This window comes from Puma concolor, chromosome B1 (assembly GCF_028749965.1).
Source record: "Puma concolor isolate L17-30 chromosome B1, mPumCon1.1.hap2, whole genome shotgun sequence".
Classification (NCBI taxonomy): Eukaryota; Metazoa; Chordata; class Mammalia; order Carnivora; family Felidae; genus Puma; species Puma concolor.
Window position 1 is genome coordinate 93,180,211 of NC_141670.1, and position 24,620 is coordinate 93,204,830.

Genomic DNA, 24,620 nt, shown 5'->3' on the forward strand with positions numbered 1-24,620 from the left:
GAAAATTCAAAGAAGAAAATAAATAAATAAAAATAATAAAATTCAAAAGATAGAGAAATGAAATGCAGTTATCTACAATATAAATTCATATGTAATGAATTTAATATCATACATGAAGGCAATCTTTATTGTCATTTAAATTATTTCTTTGTATCATGATTAAATTGTAACCTTGGTTTTGAATGAAATCTTTGTTTTTATGAGATGTGGATATAGCATATTAGATCACATCTTCTTTCTCTTTTTGCATAGTAACATAATTTTTAATCATTTATTCTAAAATCTAAGCCTATGTATACATTTTAATTTTAGTTATTTCCTAGAAACTCATTAAACCACCTCCCTCTTGCCCTTTCAATTTAACCTATCATCAGATAATTAAAGATTTGAAAACTGATACGCAGTGAACTATACTCACCTTTAAAATAATCGCAAACATGCGAATTGTTGAAACAAGATCACATTATGCTTGTTAAAGGTTAAAATAATTTTAGTTATGTACTAATTAAATGACAAGATTTGGATCCTTAAATAGTTGTTACATCTCATAACTTTACACTTTTGTTTAAATAGGATTAACCTTAATTACTGTAAATATTTAACCACATAATAAATAAAAGTAAAAGTCATGTTAGACACTTAGTCGTTATGAAAAATACCACAATAAATCTAGAAAATAATTCAAATTTTAAATAATCGATCTTTGCTGGGGCAGCAACAGATTCTGGTTAAATAGTATTGGCAGTGTATGTTTATATATAAGATATATATATCATTATTAAAACATGACAAATGTACAAACCTACCTACATATCTTACGATAAAGTTCTCACACAAAAAAATCAAAATTCTACCTTATGAAAAAAGAAGTATGAGATAGTCAGTTGCCACAAGGCCATAGAAAAAGAGTTGTCTAAGAAAACAATTTGAAAATAACTTTTGCAATAATGATGATGAGTAAAGATAACAAAGACTTAAAAACTGTTAGTTACACGGAAACCCCCCCAAACCTAAAGGAAAGTCAGTTAAATTGCCTGTAGCCATAGTTATCCTGTATTATTAACAAGTTCCTGCCCTTGCCCGTAATCATGTATTTAAAGTGGATCTCCTTTTATGTTCATATTTAATTATCTTATATTGACTTAATTTTTACAAATATGTTTGTAAATTATATACAACAAACCATTGAAACAATATATTAGTTAAAGGAGCAGTTGGTGATGGTGAAACATGAGGCTTAGGGAGTTTTTAAAGAAAAAGTAATCAATCAGAAAAAAAGAATAAAAAGACAAATACAGTTAAGGCCAGAATAAAAAAGACAAAGAAATTATGGAAGGTTAAAAATTGATGAAACCCAGGGGAGAGTATGTTAGGAGTAGAAATGGTTAGGTTTGGAGGATTGTTTGTTTGTTTTGGCATTAAGAGATTATTACAATTCTATTAATTTGCATAAGTCGGGAAGATGCCTAGATAACCAAACAGGAAAAAAAAAAGTTCTCTCTTAGTTTCAAGGTGTTTCATTTATTGATTCATTGATGTAGTCTACAAGCATTTATGGGTGTTTACTTTGCTGTAGACATCATTCTGGGATTTGAGACTCTAAAATGAATACACATGGATTCTGTTCCAAAAGAGTTAACGATTCAGTGGTAAAAACAATATTTTACAAGATATTTTAAAAATAACAATCATGTATAAAAATCTAGAAGAAGTTACAAGAAGAATGCATATCTCTTTTTGGACAGGCTTCATTATTAAAAGTAAAGTTAGGGACGCCTGGGTAGCTCAGTGGGTTAAGCATCCAGCTTTGGCTCAGGTCATGATCTCACGGTTCGTGGGTTCGAGCCCTGCACTGGGCTCTGTACTGACAGCACAGAGCCTGGAGCCTGCTTCGAATTCTGTGTCTCCCCCTCCCTCTTCCCTTCCTCTGCTCATGCTCTGTCTCTATCTCTCAAGAATAAATCAACTTAAAAAAAATTAAAAAATAAAAAGTAAAATGAGTTGAATCTTAATTGACGAGTATGAGATGGCCAAACAGATGTGGTGAGGAGTGGTTTTGTAGGTGAGAGAGCATTCCAAAAAGAGAATAGAATGTGTCAAATCACAAGAAGCTGACAATCACTGAATGACATACAGCAAAACTACAGGCAGGGTTTAAACATCAAAAGCTTATAAAGCTACTGAACATTATTGTGGTCACAACAGGGAGCTTCTCAAAAATTTTAGAGGACTATCGAAGTCAAATGTCTGTAAATATAAATTAATACTCTACTTAACAGTAGAAGCCAGATGGAAAAACAGAGGGATCTTCATTAATTTTGGTGAACTAAGCACACAGGACCGGGCTTGGAGAATGCAAAAGAAAGTATACCTGCGTCTCCTCACAGAGCCCAGCAGAGAGGTTTATACTTTACCTATCTGGAAATAATTTGCATTCCACCCTAAATCTCCCAAATGTAATAAATTATTTTGCAATCAAATGACTGCCTGGGTGTTTTGGAGCTGATAATTCAATATTAAAGATAATTATGAAAGACAAAAATTGGTGAAAGGACCTGCTCAAAGAAGTGATTCTGTCCCAAATCTCAAGCCTCGGGTAGTGTCAGCAGCAATAAAACTAGGCGCCTAGAGAAAAGCGTGGGATGTTTTTCACACACATTTTAACAAAGAAAAATTAAGGCAGATGATGCTCATAGCCTAACATTAAATTTACTTTATAACCATGAAACCGAAATTTTGTAAATAAAATATGGCTCCTGAGTTTATTCTTTCAAAGAGACACTCACAGGTAAAGCTCACCCTAAGAACATCTGGGTCCGCAATTCACAGAAATAGTGAAGACACAGGAACAATTTTAATTGTTGCATTTAAAATAATATATTTTAAGTGATTTAAGGTCACGTGCATTTGATCAAATCTTTCCTATCCAAAATTAACCCCTGTCATATCTCTGCCTACTAGAATTTTCAGTTATCACCTTACCTTGTATCTACTTTTCACTTCCAAGAATCTTGATACAAAAAGTACAGATTTTTTACAGTCTCACAATTACCTGTGACACTGTGTAAAAAATTTCATACTTTTGATATATATTTTGCTTTTGATACATAATTTTTCATCTTTTTCCATTTGATTGAACTGTCCTGTCAAGGGTGTTCCTAGCTGGTTATTAGTTTTTCAACCAAAATGTATTCCCTTTCCTTCAGTAGTTGTATATAAGAGGGATGCAACCTTTTCCCAAACATTCAGTCAGAAGATTTTACAACCATCCTTGATAACTATTTTCTTTATCTTTTATTGCTACATTTAGAATTCTAATACTTCCCTTTTTTTTTTTTTTTTTTTTTTTTTAATTTCTCTTAAGGTAAACTTCAGTTGTCATTCTCCTCCGGGGTCTTACTGCTACGAAGCTTGACGACTGGAATATACTCTGCTGATAAAACAAAATGCAAAACAATACCGTACAATACATCCTTCCTGACTTCTCTCTGAATAGTGTCCAATTTCTTAAGCCTGGGATTCAAGTAGTGAATTGGTTACAAGTAAATGCTTACTCTAGAATCAGGTGTTCTCAAATAAAAAGCCTAGCTCTCAGACCATGGACAAGTTACTGGACATCCCTTTTTCTTAATTTTATCATCTGTAAATGGAGACAGAAAACTTATTTCATTTGCTTATTGAGTAAGGCTTCAATCACTAGTTCATCACTAGTGCTGGGCTGACAAGTTCTTAACAACTCTTAGCTACTATCATTATTAGCATTATTATTCAAAACACGTCTTCATCCATCCTAAACATAACTTTCAAACTTTAACTTCCACTATTCCCTCTGGATTTATCTTATAGATTTGGCAACTCAGAATACTCACTTCTTCATATTTATTTGCTGTCTAGTTCCACATTTTTGTTCATTCAACTTTGTCCTCCTAGAATGCCATTTTTTCTTTATCAGTTAAAATCATTCAGATAGTGCTCCAATAATGGCCCCAAAGTGGAGCTCTATAAATCCTTCCTTGGTTATACTCTAAGAGATCTTCTCCAAAGATAGCCAAAGACATTTATTACAATAAAGTAACCATCTTATTTATCTGTTAATGAGATAAGAAACTTAAAGTACAATCACCGAAAAACTGCATTTTGAGAAGAGAGAAATGCTTAATTGCCGTTGACATTGCAATTTCATTCACAGATATGTAAATGAAACAAAGAATTAAATCTGCTTTAAAATTTCATTTTTGCCAGAGTTGGGCAAAAGTACTATTAAATGGAGGAAATTTCATCATTTTATTAAAAAAATGAGATATTTTTGTTTGCATATGAGGCATGAACATAAAAAGACATGAGAAAATATAATGCTGGATTGTAATCGGGCACTAAAATTTAGTTGTTAGGTCTCTTGTTATTCAGGCAAAATAGCAATGTACATATAAGGCAGTATATATGGGATATGTACAGGAAGGCAGAGGACAGAAAACAGAGAAACATAAAATCACGAGAGTTACGTAAGACAGCCCGACGAATAAACCATAAACAGAAAGTAAAGTTTGGATAGTCTTTTAAGAATTTCTCCAAACAAGGCTAGGTAAGATCATTTGTTAGTCTTATGTTATTTTTAAAAGACAAAGTTACAAAAATATAAATATAATGCTGGGTGAGAGAATTCGGTTTATCAGATAATAGGATTTTAGGGCAGAAAAAGAGGCAGGGAAATATTGGAGTTCCTGCATGTCAAATACTGACGGCAGGCAGAGTCTTTGGGATATCTTCTAGAAAGACTCTATTTTCACATAGTAGCAGACTGTTCTCATTTACTTTGTGTGATGATTTGGGGGCATCTGTGTCATCTACACAGAGATATCAGAACTTTTTGGAGTAACAATGTCCTAAGGCCAGAATTTACTCTAATGGGCTAGTATAATTGTCGAAATGCAGATTATGTCAAATTAGATACGGGCATCTATTTGTACCACTTAAAATTTGGAGGGGGGGGCGGGGAGCCCCAAGAAACGTAAGGTTTCTTTTTTCAAATATAATATGCTGCTTCTTACACCGAAATAAGAATCTGTTGTCTCAAAAGTGTATTCTTTGTCAAACTATTTTAACTGCTTGTTGTACATGATCAAGTATATTTACTCACTGTAAATACACAAGTTAAGTAAAATAATGAGAATATAATTTTTTTTAAATTATAATCATGCTCTGTGACTAACATCACCACAAAATGAATACAACCCAGTCTTTAGTGGGCATCATACCTTTGGTTCTATTCAATCTGTCTCATTGGTTTTACAGATGAAAAAGAAAAATACGGATGCTGTCCTTTGAAAACATATGTATTATGTGGAAGAATATATACTGCAGATGTAACATAGTGATATATCGTGAAAAGAACATTTGGAGTCTGATTTTTCTCTGGGAGTAAAAGAAAGCATAATTAGTTCTATTTAAGCCAGAATTTTAATTTTCTCCATACTCAGGCTGATGTCATTGTTCCAATTTTAACTGAATATATGGTTGCCTTGAACACTTAATGAGTGCTTCCTTTGGGCCAGGCACTCCCTGCTTTAGATATGATAAATAATTTAATCTCTACAATGAGCTTTCGAGGATCTATGTCACAGATGAGGAAAATGAGTTACAGGAAGGTTAAATGAATTCTAGAGGTCACACAGCTAGTAACTGGCTGGATGAGTATTAGAACCCCGGGTAGATTGGCCCTGTAACCAGAGCTCTTAATTATACCACATCACATCTCTGATATGAGGACAGACAGAAAGACCTACTCTTGTAATTATGTAGTAGACTATGAGTCCAAAGCAAGTATGCACATACCTTAAGAACAAAATCAGAAAGTGATATTTGCTGGAGTTAAAAATTCCATGTTCCCATATAGACAAAATGGGAAAAAAATTAGTGATGCTTAGGAAAACCTACCTGAAAATAATAAGACTAGAGTATTTTCCAAGTATTTGCTAAGACCACAATCCAACTAGGTAAGTAGGCTGTGTTTCATGTACATTTTAAAGGAAATTGAGAACTTTTCACTAGTGTTGGAAAATGCCAAGTTTTGGTTATTCATTTTTGTTTTTTTCAAAATTATCTCAAAAGAGGGCTGGTAGTTAGCATGAAGTATAGCGTGGGAGGATATCAATAATTAAAAATGCTTTTGCGTATTTCTGGAATGGTGCAGAGCAGGTGAAACTGAGATGACCTGATCTGAGTATGTTGATCTGTGCTCTAGGGCAAACAAAACTGAAAATCACTGTGCCTAGAACATAGCTGGTGCTCAACGGTAAGTTTTCTTGAATGTGTGTCATACTGTTTTTGTCAGTAGCTTGGGAAGATCTGCCTAAAACAGCTGGTTAAAAACTTTTTTACAGTTCTAAACTGCCACGGCACTACTTTATAATAAATAATAGTATTACAAATAGTAGGACCTATTGGCATCCTCTGACATTAGAAAGTAATTGAAATATGAAAAACTTTGAAAGATTAATGAGGGTATAGAATTAAAATTAACTTCAAAGAAATATAATATGCCCTTCATAAACTACATTAAATGGTTTTATTTAAGAGGAAGATAACATTTCCCCATATTAGATATATCAGCACACTTTCTCTATTAGCATTATGAAAATATAATTTCTATGAAGAATTCCTACAAAGCAAGCAATTGAAGTTCTCAAGGATTATGTCCCTAGATCCCAGGCTCAATTTTAAATGTGAGAGATGAAAATTAAATTATTTAATGTCAAGTATTTCCTAAAAATAATTCTAAGTAAGCCTGAATTAAAAAAAAATAAGTTTCTTAGTAATTTTAATGAGTCAATATTTTATTTTTATAATTTGAGAAATAATTGTCTTCATTCCTTATATAATTTAAAAAATATCATTTTCCCAAATCCTTAGCTTAATTTAAGTTCAAAGGAGTTAGAATTCACTCGAATCCATCAACAAAAGCCATTTCTACATTGTCTAATACCAAACAATCCCTTTGTCTCTATAAAATTAAGTATATTTATATAATCATAAAATATGAATGTATCTAATTCAAAAATTATTTCATGACCCTTGATTGATAAAAAGAGCTATCCCCTTCCAGCACTGGTTGTATATTTACGAAATCAGTGCCTTTATTGTGTCTTATTTCATCTTTTCATGCCTACAAAATGGGCACTCAGTAGTAGCTAGTACTGTTATTAAATTTAGACTTAATGTTTAGCTAATACAATTTACCGTTACACTGTTCTTTTCATTTTCTATTCTTTTTTTAAATTATTTTTAATGTTTATTTATTTTTGAGAGAGAAAGAGAGAGACACAGTATGAGCAGGGGAGGAGCAAAGAGAGAGAGAGACACAGAATCTGAAGCAGGCTCCAGGCTCCCCATTGTCAGTGGGGCTTGAACTCAAAAACCATAAGATCATGACCTGAGCAGGAAGGAGTCAGACGCCTAACCAACTGAGCCACCCAGGTGCCCCTCATTTTATTTTCTTAAGTGCAGAATTAACTCCTGCTTTCATGTTACCAAGCTAACGCTCCATTTACTTTCCAAAATAAAACCCAAAATGTAATGATCACATATAGTCAGCTTGCTATATCTTCCAATATAATTAAGAAAGCTTGTATGACTACTAGGTTTAAGGAGTAGGCAACTTGACTGTGAATCATTATTAACGGCTGTTTCATTTTTTGTTTAATTGTGAGCCATTTCACAGTAACTGACACCAGGGATTTCCTTAAAATTCAGCAGAAGATAATATGATACCAAAAGGGGAAAATTCTTATTATAAGAGAAATAAGTCAGCTTGATAAAGTTTCAATATTTGACAAAGTAAGCTATTTAAAATCTATAGTCATGTGTCTTCCTTTTATAAATTGTTATCATATATAATGTGAAGCTTCACATTTTTTAAGTTGCAATGCATACTTTTAATATACACAATCTATGTTATGTATTTCATATAAACAATAGTTAAATAATTATTCAATAATTTAATAAACATTTTACACTTAGCTTTTGCCCTCTACACATTTCCCCAAACTTCCTTCTAAAACTATGATTTCTCAATTTCTGTTCTTGGATAGTCAATCATCAATTGCAATTCATTGTGTGAGAGGGAATCAAAGGCTTTAAGAAACCAATTTTTTTCCCTTTCAGAATCTCTAAGAAAGAATAAGAAGTCATCTATATAGAAACAGGAAGGGAAGGAAATAGATAAAAACCTAGGCTTCCTCAATTGCTTTTCCTTTGTCCTCCAGTAAAATTGAGCCTCATCCCTTTCACTCCTTCACCAGCCCCAATGCCGGGAAAAGTGTTTTGCAGGAAGTACATCACAGGGCTAGAAAGTGCCATTCTACCAAATCACAGTTGACATATGCCTACGTTTGTAGTTTGTAAAGCTTTCTAGGTAAAGTGTTTCCATATCTCTCAGGAGAAAATACCAATGTCAGGGTCAGGATATTTCCCATAATGTGCAATTTACATCTCTCAGGATGCAATATAGATCCATTTTCTCTTTTCTGCTCTCAATAAAGACAGATTAACCGATCACTATCTTATCTGTGTAGTATTTGTTTAAGCACTTAACATTTGTTAAGTCACCTCTCCCCTTTCTTCTCAATTCACAGTCCCTCAATCCTTTTAAACTCTAATCAGATATGCTATTTTCCAAAATGTTAATCTCTTTATTTTATTAACTCTCCCTTCAGCATCATGGGTGCCAGTTTGCCACAGTCCTCTAACCTAGACTCAAAGAAATGTGAAATACTGACATTACGATTTTTCTACTCTCTTGTTTTAATCTGGTATTCAAATCAATATATTTAAATATTTGTTTCTATAAAACACCTCTAAGTTAACAGATTATGTTTCAATCAAAAATAAAGATATAAAGACAGGTACCAAGCATTTCTGAAAGACTAGATATGACAAGAATTCCAAAAAATAGCAAGATAAATCATGTTCAAGGAGAATACATGTTAACTGGTCTTTTTAGCTTACACATTTTAGGCTCTGCTGATTGCTTTCCCTGTATTAACAGAGAGAATAACTGGCTATTACATTTTAGTGAAACAAATACATTATACTATTCCACTTATTCAAATTATATAAAACTGAAAACCCAGAAAAACTAAATTTGGTTAGGGGCTAGCATAGTGGCACCCCATGGGGTGGTCATAGCTGGAAGAAGACAGAATACAGGACTTTTTTAGGTACTTGTAATGTTTTGGCTACTCGACCCAGTTAATGTGGCCACTGATTACACACGTGAGCTCATTTTGTAAAAACTGGAGTTATACATCTGTGATTTTTGTATTTTTCTATATGCATATTATACTTTAATAAAAAGTTTAAAAATAAAAATGAGTTGCCATGTATGGAACTTATTTCAAGCATGAATCAAATTAATTGTAAGTGTAAATAATATTTATGAGAAAATTATGGAGATAGGAACAGTAATTAGACAATCAATGATAGTAAAAACTTTCTTGTTGAAGAGGAATAGGTTCTTGTGGTGATGTTAAAAATAAACTTCATCTTTAATAAACATACGCTGAAATAGTAATGGATTAAGCAGTCAGAACCCTGGATTTGCTCTCAAAATGTGAGGAAAAAGACAGTATGTTAGCATTTGGATGAAATAAATTTGGCCAAAACCTGATAATTGTTTAGGCTGGAGAACATGGAGAGTTTAGTACTATTCTCTCTATCTTATATGCTTGAAATTACCCATCATTTTTTAAAATGTTTAAAAGTAAAATTTAGTGGAACTCTACGAGCTCCGAGCAGTATTGTTTTCTGTTACCATAGTTCTCCTAAAAAACGTTTGAGGTAAATCAAGAATCAAGATACATCTACCAAAACAAAACTAGGTTTCATGCTCTCCAGTGTAATCATCTGAGGAGTATTTCTCTGGCAAACAGAACTTCAACCCACACCATTAGTAACTGGCAAGGGGACGAGTTCTTGTATAAGGTTTATCAACAGTGGGGAAAACAAGTACCATCGTTTTATACTAATTTTACAGGTTAGCCTCCAGATTTTCTATACATTTTCTAAGAATAAAATGATAGCAACTGTCAAACTAGAACATCAACCTTCCTTTCTATGGACCTATTCCTAAAACTATTTTGATTAAACCTACAAGTGAGATATTTCATCTTATGTGCACCATCAGGTATATACCATCAAGACAACATGTATGCTTATTCTACTGTTGCCGTTGTTGACTCGAACTTTCTACCATGTGTTGTACTTTGAGACAAAACCCAATGATATGTTCAGTGAGCTATGAGACAGACCCTTCCCCATAGCCACTTCTTTATCCTGGGTGATTCAAAATTTAACTCAAGAAATATACATTTGATACTGGCTTTATTTATGTATTTCTCCTAGGCCTGGGTCTTTTCATCTTCTTTAAGGCACTTATTTGAAGATTTTAACAAAAGCACATTTACAACTATGCTTTTTATGGAATAATGCAGTCATTGGCCAACTTTCAGCTGAAATATAGTGACTGGCATAAATATAAACCTTAGGACACTTGATAACAAACGAAGTCACTTTTCTAGGAAGTATAAAATATATGATTAAATATCCAGCACAGGTAACTTGGAATCTGGTACAGGATTCTGGCTGATAGCAACATTAAAAGAGGAAAAAAAGTCCTATTCATTACAATATTTTTGCAAACACTAAAAATAATGTTTTCCTCGTAATACAGACACCTATTTCCTCTACAGGTCAATTTTGCTTTAATGTGCAATGTGAACTGGTCCTCAAAAAGTACAACAAGCACCTTAAAAAATAAAGAAACGGACCAAAACCGATTGCCACTTATCTGTTTCTCAAAAAGTGCCAAATTCTCATGTTTAACAGCTTCTGATACTGAAGTAGCCATTAGCTAAATAATCATGCTCTGTTCTTTCTCTGGTAACTGATAGATATAATTAAAAATTAAATTAAATTAAAGACATAATGCTTCTATATGGGATGTCTATATGCATAAATGCATCCACATAACAGAATCATGACTACAGAACACAGAAAAAGGATTTACAATCACTTGTTAAGCTCATTGTTGAGCTCAATGACTTAAAAGCTGTCAGTGGTAGTTTTTGTTTCGTTTTGTTTTGGTTTGGTTTGTTTTGTTTTGGTTTGGTTTTGGGTTTTTTGTCATTGATTATTTAATAACACTCTACTGGCCAGATTATAAAAAATTTGTTGAAATGAAGTTCACATATACTCTTTTCAATCCTCACAGTTAAAAGAAATGTATCTCCAGGAGAAAGAATACAGTATGTGCCTAGGTATAAGGTAGAAATATAATTTCATGCAATGTATCAGTTAACGAATCAGAAATAAACCCCTGAGTTTTATCTGTGAAAATTTCTAGCTTATAATTTGTTTTCATCCCTGTCCTTTTGTATGTAATTACATTTTCGGGATTCAGTGTTTCCAAATCATCTATACTGTCCCCACCTAAACTGATGTAGGTGATTAGGGGCCACTAATGCAGTAATTAGGAAGTCTTATGAACCTTGATACAAAACTTCCAGGATTTTATTACACTTTGGGAAACATTAAATTGACTCACATTATGTTAAGTTCAGTCTTGATTTGAGAGTATTATTTAATCTTAAACCCTAAACCTCAGAGTACAAAACAGTTTCCAAGCTCTATTATCTAAATGACACTATCTGATTCCTATTAAAAGGACTTCAGAAGACGCAGACTCACCCAAAAAAAGTCTGGCACATTGAGTATTGAATAATGTTTAATGATATTTATAAGCAATCGAATTTATATAATCCAGACTTCTTTACAATATCTTTATAACTCAATGCATTTAAATTTTGACCCACACATCTTCAGTATGATGAGGCAGGAAAAAATCCCAGGTAGATAATCCTTTTCATTGAATAATTCTATTTATATTTTAATTGATAATCTTCCTTTGTTAGGCTCACATGGCAGACAAATGCTTATATGGATTTATTTCCAATGTACAAAATAAGAAAGAGGATGGAAATGATCTGTAATATAAAATCAGGTATATAAATAATATTAATATGCTAAATGTTTGCTCGATAAAATGCAAAGTATGCACCAAATAAACTGCTTTAAATAACTGATGGACACTCACACATGGAGTGTAAAATACTGAATAAAGATATAAATTACTTTTAGCAATTTTTTTCTATATACCCTTAAATATATATTTTATTGAAGTATATATCTGTGAATTCAAAAACAGAATTAATAACATGCAAATAAGTAATTCCTACATGGGAATTATATAAGAAAAACAAGTGATGATACCAGAGGAAAATTTGGATCTATTAACTTTACAAAGAAATGAAAGATGGGACCGAAACCATGAGAGCTGTTAGTAAATAAAATATGTCCAAAAAGCTTATCTCAATGACCTGGTAAGAAAGGGGAGTACTTAGAATTGTAAGAGAACTAACAGGTATGAAACAAATTTAACACTTTTTTAGGATATAAGTTCTTAGAATGAATCAAAGGGAAGCCTCAAAGCATAGAAAAACTCCACCTATATACATAACAAAGCACCTTGGTTGGGGGCATTTCAATATTTTGAATGAGTTCACGATCTACTTCCCCTTATAAAAACTTGGAGGTAATAGCACCAGAGAAATACAACTAATTTAAAACATATTTTAAAAATTAGAAGAGAAGAAAGTTTGCCTGGAGATTAAAAACAACTGCAGACGTGTGTGTAAATGAAAAGTATAATGAGAGCATTAAAGATTATTTGGATACTTTAAAAACACTCATTCAGCCAGTCATTCATTTTTCATCACATAATTATTTAGCATTTATAATATGCATAGCCGGGTAATGAGTCTCAATACGCCAAGAGAGTATTGGATACTAACTAGTTCCAATGCACCCAAAGGCACACATTTTAAATGACATGTGATAAGTCACAGAGAAGCACTGATGTCTGAATAAGTAAAAACAAATTGCCTACAGAAATTGCCATATGTATAGATGTACAAATGAACTGTTCACCTCAGAAGATTTTTACAGCTTCCGATGTAAATCATATTAATTGAGGTAGACCATTACTTAACGAAGGAAGAAATAAGATAATATTATAATATCTCATTTATCTGGAGGTACAGGAAAGTTCCAGGCAGCTGCTGCATCAGCTAACTGGAGTAATGATACCAGTTGTGAACAGATGATCATTTTTCAAAGAAGTAAAATATCATAAAATTCAGTGAACATTAAATCTAACAATAGATATGCAGAGAATATGAACTGGGATTGAGTTATCATTTGTTTCCTGTTCACGGAGTTGAGGTGCGTAAATTATGTTGATTATGAAAGATCAATTCTTAATCACTAAACAAAGGAATTTAATGAAAAATAGAACGACTGGTGTGATTCAAAGACTAGAGATGTGTCACAAAGGGATAAACTAAAAAAGTGAGAAAGTTAGGCTCACAAATCTAGAGCTATTCTTATAGAGAAGAGTGAGAGGAGCAAAAGTCTCAGAAATAGGATATTATAGAAAAGTAACACAACCTGGAGACAAAGGGAACAGAAATTAACATAAGTACTAGGAAAAAAATAATCCTGAAAAAGATGTGCATCTATTTAGTGATGTATGGAGCTAGGAGACAGGAATGTTAAAAAGGCCACATACAAGAATGCTTATTTGTGGACTTTAATATTTGAAAAAGTGATGCTATGTTTATGACATTATAGGATATACAAATCCCAGAGAAAACACTATATGAAGATATGTAAATATGAGGGTGCTGTGTGCCAGTAAGAGAAGTTGTTTATTTTGAATCCTATGTACACTCTTACCACACTATTGAGTTCAACAGATTAAGAAAACTCACAGAAGGCAGATTGAGATAATGAAGGGATTGAAAGAAATGTGACTAAACAAAACATGCTCTACAATTTTAATCAACTGAAAACTTGAAGTGCACCATAGAAATAACATCGATGCCCAAAAGAATTTTCTCAAAATGACGTTTACTGAAAAGAAGACTACGTAAAGTGTCAGCAATTTTTCAAATGGAATGTTTCAAAAGTTCTGACACCTTTTCTTGTGTTAAGAGCAAACTGAATTGAAGTTTGAAGGGGATTCAAAAAGTAGGCAAAATTAAAATTAGGTCAGGAGACAGCTCGTAATTTTTTGGCATGCATGGACTGGTCTAAATGACGTGTAATACGAAGGCAACATGGACCATGACACTTCAGTAAATCGTTCTTTACAGTTCTAGAAACCTAGAATATTTCATGAATACAGTATTTAAAAATTAATTATGTCATTGTATTTCTTCATTTCATTCAACATAATTTATTATCTCATGACCCTTCAAATTAATGAAAAAAAGATTTTCACAAATATATTTTAGATGAAATTTCATTGGTTATTGTCTTTTGACTGTTGCCAATTCTTAGGCACTGATTATATTTATCAACAAGAAATCAAATTTCCAAATAATGAATCCTGAAATCCTGAAATCCTTTGTTTCATTTAGGCTTATTTGAACCGAAAGATATGTCTCATCCACTGACAAAATCAATCGTTAAGTGATGATGTTCAAAATGTGTAGCCAAAATCATAAGCAAGAATGATTGCAAAAATAACATAATTGTTTTAACTACTGGGTTTTTCTAAATTACCTTGATAATACAGCTTTTATCAACTATTCTGGAACTTAAACTATTTTTATGCTCCTTATTTGCTGATATTATTCAGAATGTGTCATTTGAAAGACTGATTTTATATAAGGTGTCTATAATACTAAAGAATTTCATGAATTCTTCACTATAAAATGTGATGTTATTTTTAAAGTCCAGGTAATATTTTTTGTGTTTCATTTTAATAAGTGTTCAAAACAATGATTAACTTTTATTAAAAGTTAAAGGGATACTTTAGAATTTCTTATTATTCTAAAAAAGATAAAGCCAAGCTAAAATTCATCGGCATTTTAAGATAAATCTAAACACTGAGTTTTGAATATGACCATATTCTACATATTTACATTTATTTCTTCAGTCCTTCAGTGTATCCCTTTGGTTTTTACCAGAGTTTTAACAAACTACAATATCGTAACAAAAATAAGAGCAAACAAGCTCATAAGGTGTTCATGACTAACGAGTATTAATAGAAACTTTCAAAATCGCTCCTGATTTAAAAACGAACTTTCATTTCATTAAATGCATCACGTATATTCTTCACAGATCTTTTCTTACACATTGGAAAAAAAAAAGAAAAAATATAGCTGTATGTAAGCATTTCTTTAAAAAAAGAAACACAGAAACTACTTTCTTTAACATGTGCATACACGTACTTTTATGTAAAAGTTGGTTTCTTGCAAGTTTAAATTTTAAATTTTGCAATCACAAGTATAGAAACGGGAAGTCCTTGGGCACAGACAATGATCTCATTTGTATTATTAAGCATATTAGCATTTCCTCATCATTTTATAAATGGCAGTGGTAGCTTCATTAGGCTTTATTTTTAGAGCTCTACAAAAATAACCAAATATACAGTTGTTTTTCTCAACATCAAAATGTACGTTATGTTTACTAAAGAACTAAATGCATGTTTAGCAAAATAACACTCTATCTCAATAATTATTTAAACATTCTGATTCAAAATAAGTTATAGATGTCAAAATTTTAATTTAGTTACGTAAGGGACATGCTTTCAATTTAGAAGATGAGAATACTTCCATTCCTGATGATAAATAATACAAATATGAATGACTACCACCATGTGAATTTGGAGGGCAAAATGATCAGGCATGGTTTTGATTTATAGTTTATACTATTAAATTAACCATAAAATTGACTATGTCTATTAATATCGGGCTCATGATGTAATTTTAAGTTAATATTAAACACTAAAAGTTGAAGTCATACAAATAGCTAAGGAGAGTATAAGTAAAAACAACAAAATACTTATATTTTTGCTTCTTTTTCACCTAGGGCACACTTCATCCCAAACCCTAAATTTTGAGTGGTGTGAGCTGGCTAAAACAGAAAAAAAATAGTTTTTTAGAACTAATTTATTCTACCATATCTGAGTAATATGGAAAAAAATCTTAATTTTCTTAATTAAATGATACATGAATTCTTTGATTTCTAGCAACACACATAATAACTATTTTAGGTTATTTTAAATCACTAATGTGTGTAGATGTGTGAGCTAAACTTTAGGACTTTAGCATCCAAATTTCATCAGTTATGATGTTGGACATTTCAATACTTTCTAAGTATATGTGGTCTCCTTGCATTTTATAACGCCAAAAAATAAAGCAAAATAAATATCAATAGTTTATAGACAGGAGTAGTTATTTGGTTCTGAAATGATATGGGGTAATGGTATTTCCAAGAAATCTGAAAAGTTGAATTGAATCCTTCATAAAACAGTTTAATCGGTGTTGCCATCACAATGTATGTTTCCAATGGCAGATCCATGCCTTTATCAATGGCTAGAGTAGTAGTCTTGTCCTCGGTGTATTCAATTCATGCCTTTCATATTTACATTCATGAGTTAAAATATATGTTCTTCTAGTTTGTCTTTCCTTTAGGTATTTTTTTTCTATTTCCCTCCCATTCCTGAAGTCATGAAAGTAATGATACACCTGCAAACTGTTTTATTTTTGTTTCTAGCTTATGATCCCATGATTTTCTTTTTTTTTTTTTTTTTTTTTGTACTAGGGGATGAAAGTAAGAAAACACCATGTACGTTAGATTTGCAATACAAAATAAAAGTCATCTTTTGATTGAGTCTTTGTGAGTTTCATCCTTATCAAGTATTAGTTTATGTGGTTTGACCAAACTATTGAATTGTCAGTGGTATTTACCGATTAACTAAAAGAAAAAAAGATTCCTATGTAGCAGAGAATAATAGGATAATTTCATTACCAAGACCCTCAAAGAAATATACTACAGAATCTCTAAGCATTTTTATTTTCACTGTGGTTGTATAAAAAAATCCACTTAGAGAATATGGTCCCAATATTGAAAGAGAGGAGTACAATTTTGAGCATCTCCATTGTTAGAAGAATGTATTATTTTAAGTAAATGAAGAATATTGCTTTATTCGTATGTTTCCATCACATAGTTCCTCTGATTCTGACCATATGAACATATTACTAAATCACGTTGAATGGTCAAAGTGATAGCTGCGCTGATTTCTTAATTTAGCCTAAAATGTTTAATGTCACTGTGGGAAAAGGATGATTATGTTAAAATGCTGGCATCAATAAAAAAATGAGATCTCCCAGTGACTCAAGTGTCAAGAGATGTTTTTCCATCTTAATTAAGCCCTTCAAAACACATGGAAATCAAGTAAGCAAGCGAGCAATATTCAAAGGAAATATGAAATGCATTTGAAAAATGTTTTCAACATCAAAAGTTATGTTTGATTGTTGCCAACAACCATGTCCTAACACAGAAACCTGTCTTCCTGTTAAGATATTCATTTTTCCATAGTAAAGGACTGCCTGCATCCAAGAGTCACTTTTATCTTTGTTTCTGAAAAACAACCTGAGCTCTATTTTCACTAAGAAGAATGGCATGTTGAACTTTATTCCCTCAAAGGGAATACTTTGATAAAGGCTTTTATGTAATACTTACTCAAATATGGTGGTTTGTAAGGCGCTCGTGTATTAGACAGCAGTCCATCCAGCTCCTTCCTCTCCAGGGTGCTGTGAAGGGCCTTCTCTTTGCCAAAGGTGGAGAAAGACCTCTCCGCCCCAGGCTGGGCTTCTGGAGTTTCAAACACCTCAGTGTCTGGAACAGAGTCCATGCCAGGAACATGCAGATTGCTGCGATAATCCGCAGCCTGGCGTCCATCCGCAGGGACAAAAGAAGGCATCCAGCACCGATCTGAATGGCCCAGCGCTTTACATTCCTCAGTACAGTTGGAGAAGAGATCCATGCCTGTAAACAAAAGGGAAACTATGGATCCAGGTTTCACTAATGTGAAAGATTACAGGTAGCATAAAGAGTGCTGGGTGAATGCGTTTTAACAAATTTTTCTTGCCTTAACCTCATAGGCATCAAAAATGTCTCTGTACTATTGTGCAAAGGGTTAGACTCTTCTAGCAAAGAGGACCTTAAGGTAGATAGATCTTTCTAAAATTCTCAGAGTTGGGAAAAAGCTGTGGGGAAAAAAAAAAAAAAAAAAAAAACCTAGGGAATGGTGAGTAGAAAAAGAATGAATATTTTTAAAAATCTCTGGTGAAATTCATAATAGAGAAAAATGTAAGTATAAAGCTTTTATAATCCATAATCTCTAATGATGATAAGGCATCCAACATGTTTATTTTTCCCTTAGAGACAAAAACATCAGAAATACGTAAAGCACAAATGATGATATTTAGATTAAGAAATCTAGACATTAAACAGAAAGTGAAATCCAAGAGAAATACGGCACACATATTGATAAACCAATAAATAACAAGAATGAAACAACATTTTGTGAGTGGCCAAGAGCATGCTTTCTTAGCATCTCAGAAAATGACCCTAAAAGGTATAGCTCAATGACATTCTGGTAGCCCATATTACTACTTATTATCGCCACTGCAGACAAACCCAGAACAAATGACTATAATTAGTGAAACCAAGGTAATCAAGTGTAATGTGAGTCAGCTGCAGATACTATTGACAAATACCTTATTACTTGTTTCACACTGGAAACACTTGTCCTAGTGAACACAGAACTGTTTCCTTACTAATCCTAGGATACTAAGATTTCAAATGACACCTTCAAGTTTCATCGTCTCCCACAGATTGACAAGACTATTAAATATTATCTGGTTGTGACTCAAGAAAGCTCAGTTTCTTAGGCAAAGCATAATAATTTTGAGCATTATAGAATACTATTTGACATTCATTTTGGTAACTACCCCTATTCAGAAAAACAAGTACATAAACCATAATCACATTTTAATATTTTTCTAAACATACTAACACATTTATTGTGCATGTTTTTAAACAGGATCAATTTAAAATAACTCAAGTATGATTATTCTGCAGAAAAGAAGCTCTCAAATGCATGAGCAGTCTGGAAAAACGATGAATTTCTTTTTTAATCAACAGAGTCATATTTATTTAATGAACCCATCTGATTGTTTCTTCTTACAAATATCAGGAGTGATTTTGAACTCTTGAGTTTTGGTTTTTAAATTCCTAATGGCCTTTTGTCACAAACTGCTTTACGTGTTTGTGTGTGTATATATTAACATCTGTATATATAAAGTATAGAAAATAATTTTTTTCAGAGTATTAATCTTCTAGATTGTCCACAAGTATTTTGGAGATAAGAACAGTTAATTATGTAAATTATGTTTAAAGAAATAAAATGAATCTTCTTATCATATATTAATCTCACTTTATGACTTTTTTATTTTAAATTAAACTATGTATAATGCCGAGTCTGGCTTCGATTATAGTGTTCCATTGATAATTGTCATGCATAAGCCTTGAAATAAATTACTGATCAGTGAACTGTTGAGGAACTTAAACGTGAGCTGAAACCTGGATGAGGAACCAGGTTAAGAAAGCATGTAAAATATGTCAGTGTTTTTTTGACACCAGGGTAGCTGAGGTTTTTTTTTTTTTTTTTTTTTTTTTTCCCTATTTCTTCACAGAGATATTTAGAAAGAAAAAGAAAAAAGGAAAGAAATTGATACACATTGACATCCTAGGTTGGTAGAAGCTATAGAACCAAAGAGATTTATATTTTGAATACTGTACTAGAAACACTCCCTATTTGAAATATGATAGAGCAAAAAAAAATTTTTTTTTGATAGATGGAATTACTGTTCAAAGTAAAATGATTGTGAGCAATTATTTATTTTAAAATTAAATCCAAATCATAATTAAGTTTGAAGTTGGTGGAATTAATACAAATATTAGGATAATACTACATTATTAAACCATAATAAAAATGGGTATTAATGCAAAATTTGGAATACAGTTTTTTCTCACACGACCGATGAATATCATTTTAAATATACGTGATACCATTAACAATCTTTCCCATCTTTTCGAGCAGCTATACTCTCAAGTACTCTCCTAATTTTAAATGTGATCATCTGTCTTATAGAAAAATTTTAATAAAATAGTCTCTCAACATTATTAAGATGTTGTATGTGTTAGGAGGTACTTTTAGTAGAACTTGTTTAATTAAATAGTTTATACTCAGTTGCGCCCATTTTCTTTTCTTGAAGTGTCTGGTTTTCTGGTCTTCAGCTTCTTTAATTATTAGAAACTAGGGGCGCCTGGGTGGCGCAGTCGGTTAAGCGTCCGGCTTCAGCCAGGTCACGATCTCGCGGTCCGTGAGTTCGAGCCCCGCGTCAGGCTCTGGGCTGATGGCTCAGAGCCTGGAGCCTGTTTCCGATTCTGTGTCTCCCTCTCTCTCTGCCCCTCCCCCGTTCATGCTCTGTCTCTCTCTGTCCCAAAAATAAATAAAAACGTTGAAAAAAAAAATAAATAAATAAATAATTATTAGAAACTAGTTAAAATTCTCTCAGACGATGTAATCAAGTTCTCACGAGTCAAGAACCCGTACAAAAATGATATCATGTGCACAACAAGAAAAATGAGAAATAGGATGAAGTTTTATGCTGGAAGAACAATTTTACCTGACAGAGAAAACACTTGTAAATGATGTTCTTACTGAATTCATGAACTAGTCTTTTAAAAGCGCGATTCCCACAGTAATACCACACAGCTATATGTAACCAGAATGAAAGATAAGGTGCTACAAATTGTGCATGAACATACTCCACCAGTTTTACTGACAAAACAAGTGTACCAGTTTCTCAGGAGGAAAATGTCAGACTCAGAAGCAAAATTAAAAAATAGTAACATAAAAACTACATCAATACATGTCAAATCATTTGTCTTTTAGATACATGATTTGAGAACCAAGTAAATATACCTGTTACTTCCTTACTTGAGGGAGTCACTGAAAGACTAACTATTCTTTTCTTTTTTTTTTCTTTTTTTACCTTCTTTCATTTATCGCCAGTCCCATTAAATATACTGTTTAATGGCCAAATAAGCAGAAGTATGTTTAAGTTCTGTTGTGATAAATGACTACATGATATACAGGAATGCCAGGTCTTCCGGGACAGGTGATGTATTAAAATGTATGCTTTTCACATTGCCCTTGGAATTTTTTAATAGCTCAAAGTGAAGGCCCCAGAGAAAATAAATTTAAGGTGATTTTGATATTTTCTCATTCGAATGCCCCTAAGTATAGAACCTGTGAGATTTGTTTAGCAGAAAAATACAGGCCAAACCTCAGTTTTGAAGTTTTGGTAATTTCTAAGAATCATCTCAACATATATATATATATATATATATATATATATATATATACACACATATATATACACACACACACACACACATATGTATACATACACATATACACATATATGTATATACATGTATATATGTATATACATATATACACATATACATACATATATATACACATATACACACATACATATACATTACTTGAAATTTCTTCTCCTAGTTATTTATTTTTCCCACTTCTCAGAAATAATCTGTTCTAAAAGGCATGACAGCTGACGTGATAGACTGCTTGTTATGCAAAGATATATTTAGACAAATTTTAAAATACATATTTTTGAACTGGCAAGTAACTTGTTCTTTATAGTCAGAGGCAGTGCTATTACCATTGAGAACAAATCATGATTTCAAAAATATTACAATTGTATTCAGTTTGTGGTGTTTTCTGATGAATGTAACAATATAAAGTTATGTGTGCATTTCTTTCTCATGCACCAAGACTTCATAAAAATGCTTAATTTTTCGTAACACGATAAATTAATTTTAAAGAAAATCAATACTTAATTTTTTGAAGAAATTTCCAGTCTTCCTTTAACCACTTACCAACAACAAAAAAATGGAGAGATATTAATTATAACCGCAAAAATTGGCATAAGTTTTAGGAAAAGATAGCTTGGACGCAGATATTTATTAACATGATTCACTCATGAAAAAATCAAAACATGTGCATCAAAATTTCTCCTCATTTATCAATCTTCCAGTGTGTTGATATTTTTCTCCATTTTCTCTAATATTTTGTCATATGCGTTTTTCCAATTATAAATCTCTCTGTAGCATCAAGTGGCAGTTCAGATTTTCACCAGTAACACGAATAAGCTTTTGCAAACAATCATATAAATTCACTTTATTTACAAATCCAGATGCTAATCTGCCAGTATCTACATTCTGAGTGGAGCTGGGAAAGGGAAATTTGTATTGATGATAAATCAAAAATTGTCTTGTTGGTCTTGTAAGAATGGTGCAATCGCTGAATATGTTTCATGGTATACTTTACAAGTTTGGAAATACTGGCAACTCCAGTCACTTTGTTTTTTTAACATGTAGCCAAATTTTGACCGCATATCCTGCATCGATCTCAATAATTAAAATTAACACACCTAGTCTAAGTTTCCTTGTAACTGAAGATCAAATGTACAAGGAAGAGAGGTTTGACAATTTTCAGGTAAACTATAACACGTAACATTAACAGAATCATTTATTAGGTTGTCCTTTTCAATATATTTTTTAAGAGGACACAGATATTAGAAATAAATTGATAAGTCTAATAGTGTGCATATCACAAATATTTAATAAGCGAGGCAAAAAATTCTTATAACTAAATATATCTCCTTAGATGTGCCTGTAATAATGTTAAAATGTTTAAGAATATGCAACTAAAATTTTTGTATCAGTATTCCAAATCAGAAAAAGATATCTTAATCTTATGATATAATAAACAAAATTGAAACCATATTTCTTTTAAGTACACTTTGACTTATTTGTGGCTATTTAAGCTGTGATTCATCAGATTTTCCTCTTGTGATGGTTTATGCATACATTTACCACATCTCCCTGGACTTCTGCCATATCTAACCAATACATCAATAGCACACTGAAAAAAACGGAAAGCACCTTGACAAGGCTATAGAAAGAAAATGCCACAGAGCAGTGGTCAAGCCGAAGAATTTCACACATGGAGCCAGGTGCAGTAGAAAACTGAAAAAGCTTATGTGATTCTCTGTGCAGCTGCCTCCGTGTTTAAAGCCCTTCTATGAACAAGATTGGTGACTCCAAATGGCTTAGAAAGGAGAAAAGCAAGGGGGGGGGGGGTGGAGAAAGAACAAAAAAGAAAACTATTCATAGTAGAATAAATAGAAGGCATATCGAAATAAATAAATACAAAATAATGCTAACAGAAAAAGAAATCAGGGATAAATAAAGAGTTAGCAAGTTTAAACAGGTGAAGCACTGAGCTACATAGTGTATATAATGAAATATGGAAGAAGGTACACACTGAAGTAGAGATTTCAGAGTCTGTATCTTTCTAATGTTATTTTTCCATGGCAATCTGGTGTTCTTCCCCTAAAAACTAGCTCAGTGAGATTTGCTGATGTGTATGAATTTTTTTTTCATATCCTAAACCTGGATATAGACGTGCTATGAATAATATTTCCTAAATATTACACAACTAGAAGATCATTAGCACCTGGCATTACAAGAAAATAAAACAGATGTACTTATTTCCCTGAAATGGGCTTAACTTTTAGGAAATATTGTAGCCACTTGGTGTGAAGTTTATAGGACACAACATCAGTAGGGACTGGAAAAAGTCATTAAGTAGATGGATTTCAATTCTCTGCACTTAGGGTTTCATACTTAAAAAAAAGAAAACACTTCAAAATCATTCTTACCATAAAATTAGACATATTAAATCTGATTGCAATTCAGCACACAAAGGTGAGATTACTTCTTAATACAAGCGTGTCATTACAATTCTAAAAGAGCAATTATCGCACTCAGTATGTTGTGCCTGCCTTGTAACTGCCAAGGAAATACAAAAGTAAATTGTTAATTCTGTGATACTTTTCGTGTTTAAGAATGTAAAGACACAGGCAAATTTTACCACTGATAAAGAAAAATACAAACTGCCTTGCTTTTTGGAAATTTTTCCAGTACACAATGTAGCATTTTAATTTTCCTTGTAATGCTTTGACATCTCAAATAATTTGAAAGAAACATTACCGAAATGGCAACAGTGAGTGCCTGTGAAATAAAACAGCTACTGGGAAGACGCATTGATAAGAATATATTCCCATCCATCTTCCAAATTTAGCACTTTTTGCAGATGTTTATTCGTTTCTCTTTCTTTGGTTAGGTTATTATGGCTCATTATGTCTGAGGGACTAAACTAATTGAAATGTTCATTGAGATTGCAGTGCTACAGAAAAACAACAACAACAACAACAACAACAACAAAACAAAGCAGAGGGTGGGGGAGTGGGAAAAGAATAAAATGCACCCAAGGAAACATGCACCAGATACTCTGTTTTAATATTAAACATTTTGTTTTAAAAGTTTAAAAAAGGCTAACTTAAATTAGAAACCCTGGAAAAAGAACAGGAATGAGCAATTCTACATGTACAGCTTTTTAAAGATAACAATAAATCATATGTCATATATAGGCCAAAAATGAAAGGGACTTTGTACTCAAATATAAACTTCTGGCAAGATCTGGTTTG

The 24,620-nt window shown here is 32.3% G+C and overlaps 1 protein-coding gene across 3 annotated transcripts in view; it reads right to left on the bottom strand.

Moving 5' to 3' along the window:
- PCDH10 (protocadherin 10) overlaps positions 1 to 24,620 on the bottom strand; it is a 62,023-nt gene that overhangs the window by 30,870 nt on the left and 6,533 nt on the right. For 2 of the 3 annotated variants that reach the window (XM_025922014.2, XM_086704227.1), the window contains exon 4: positions 17,647 to 17,952. In XM_025922014.2, the coding sequence (XP_025777799.1) occupies positions 17,647 to 17,952 (306 nt within the window). Of the gene's footprint in view, positions 1 to 11,761; positions 12,039 to 17,646; positions 17,953 to 24,620 lie in introns of those variants that run through there. The other variant, XM_025922015.2, reaches the window with a different exon arrangement.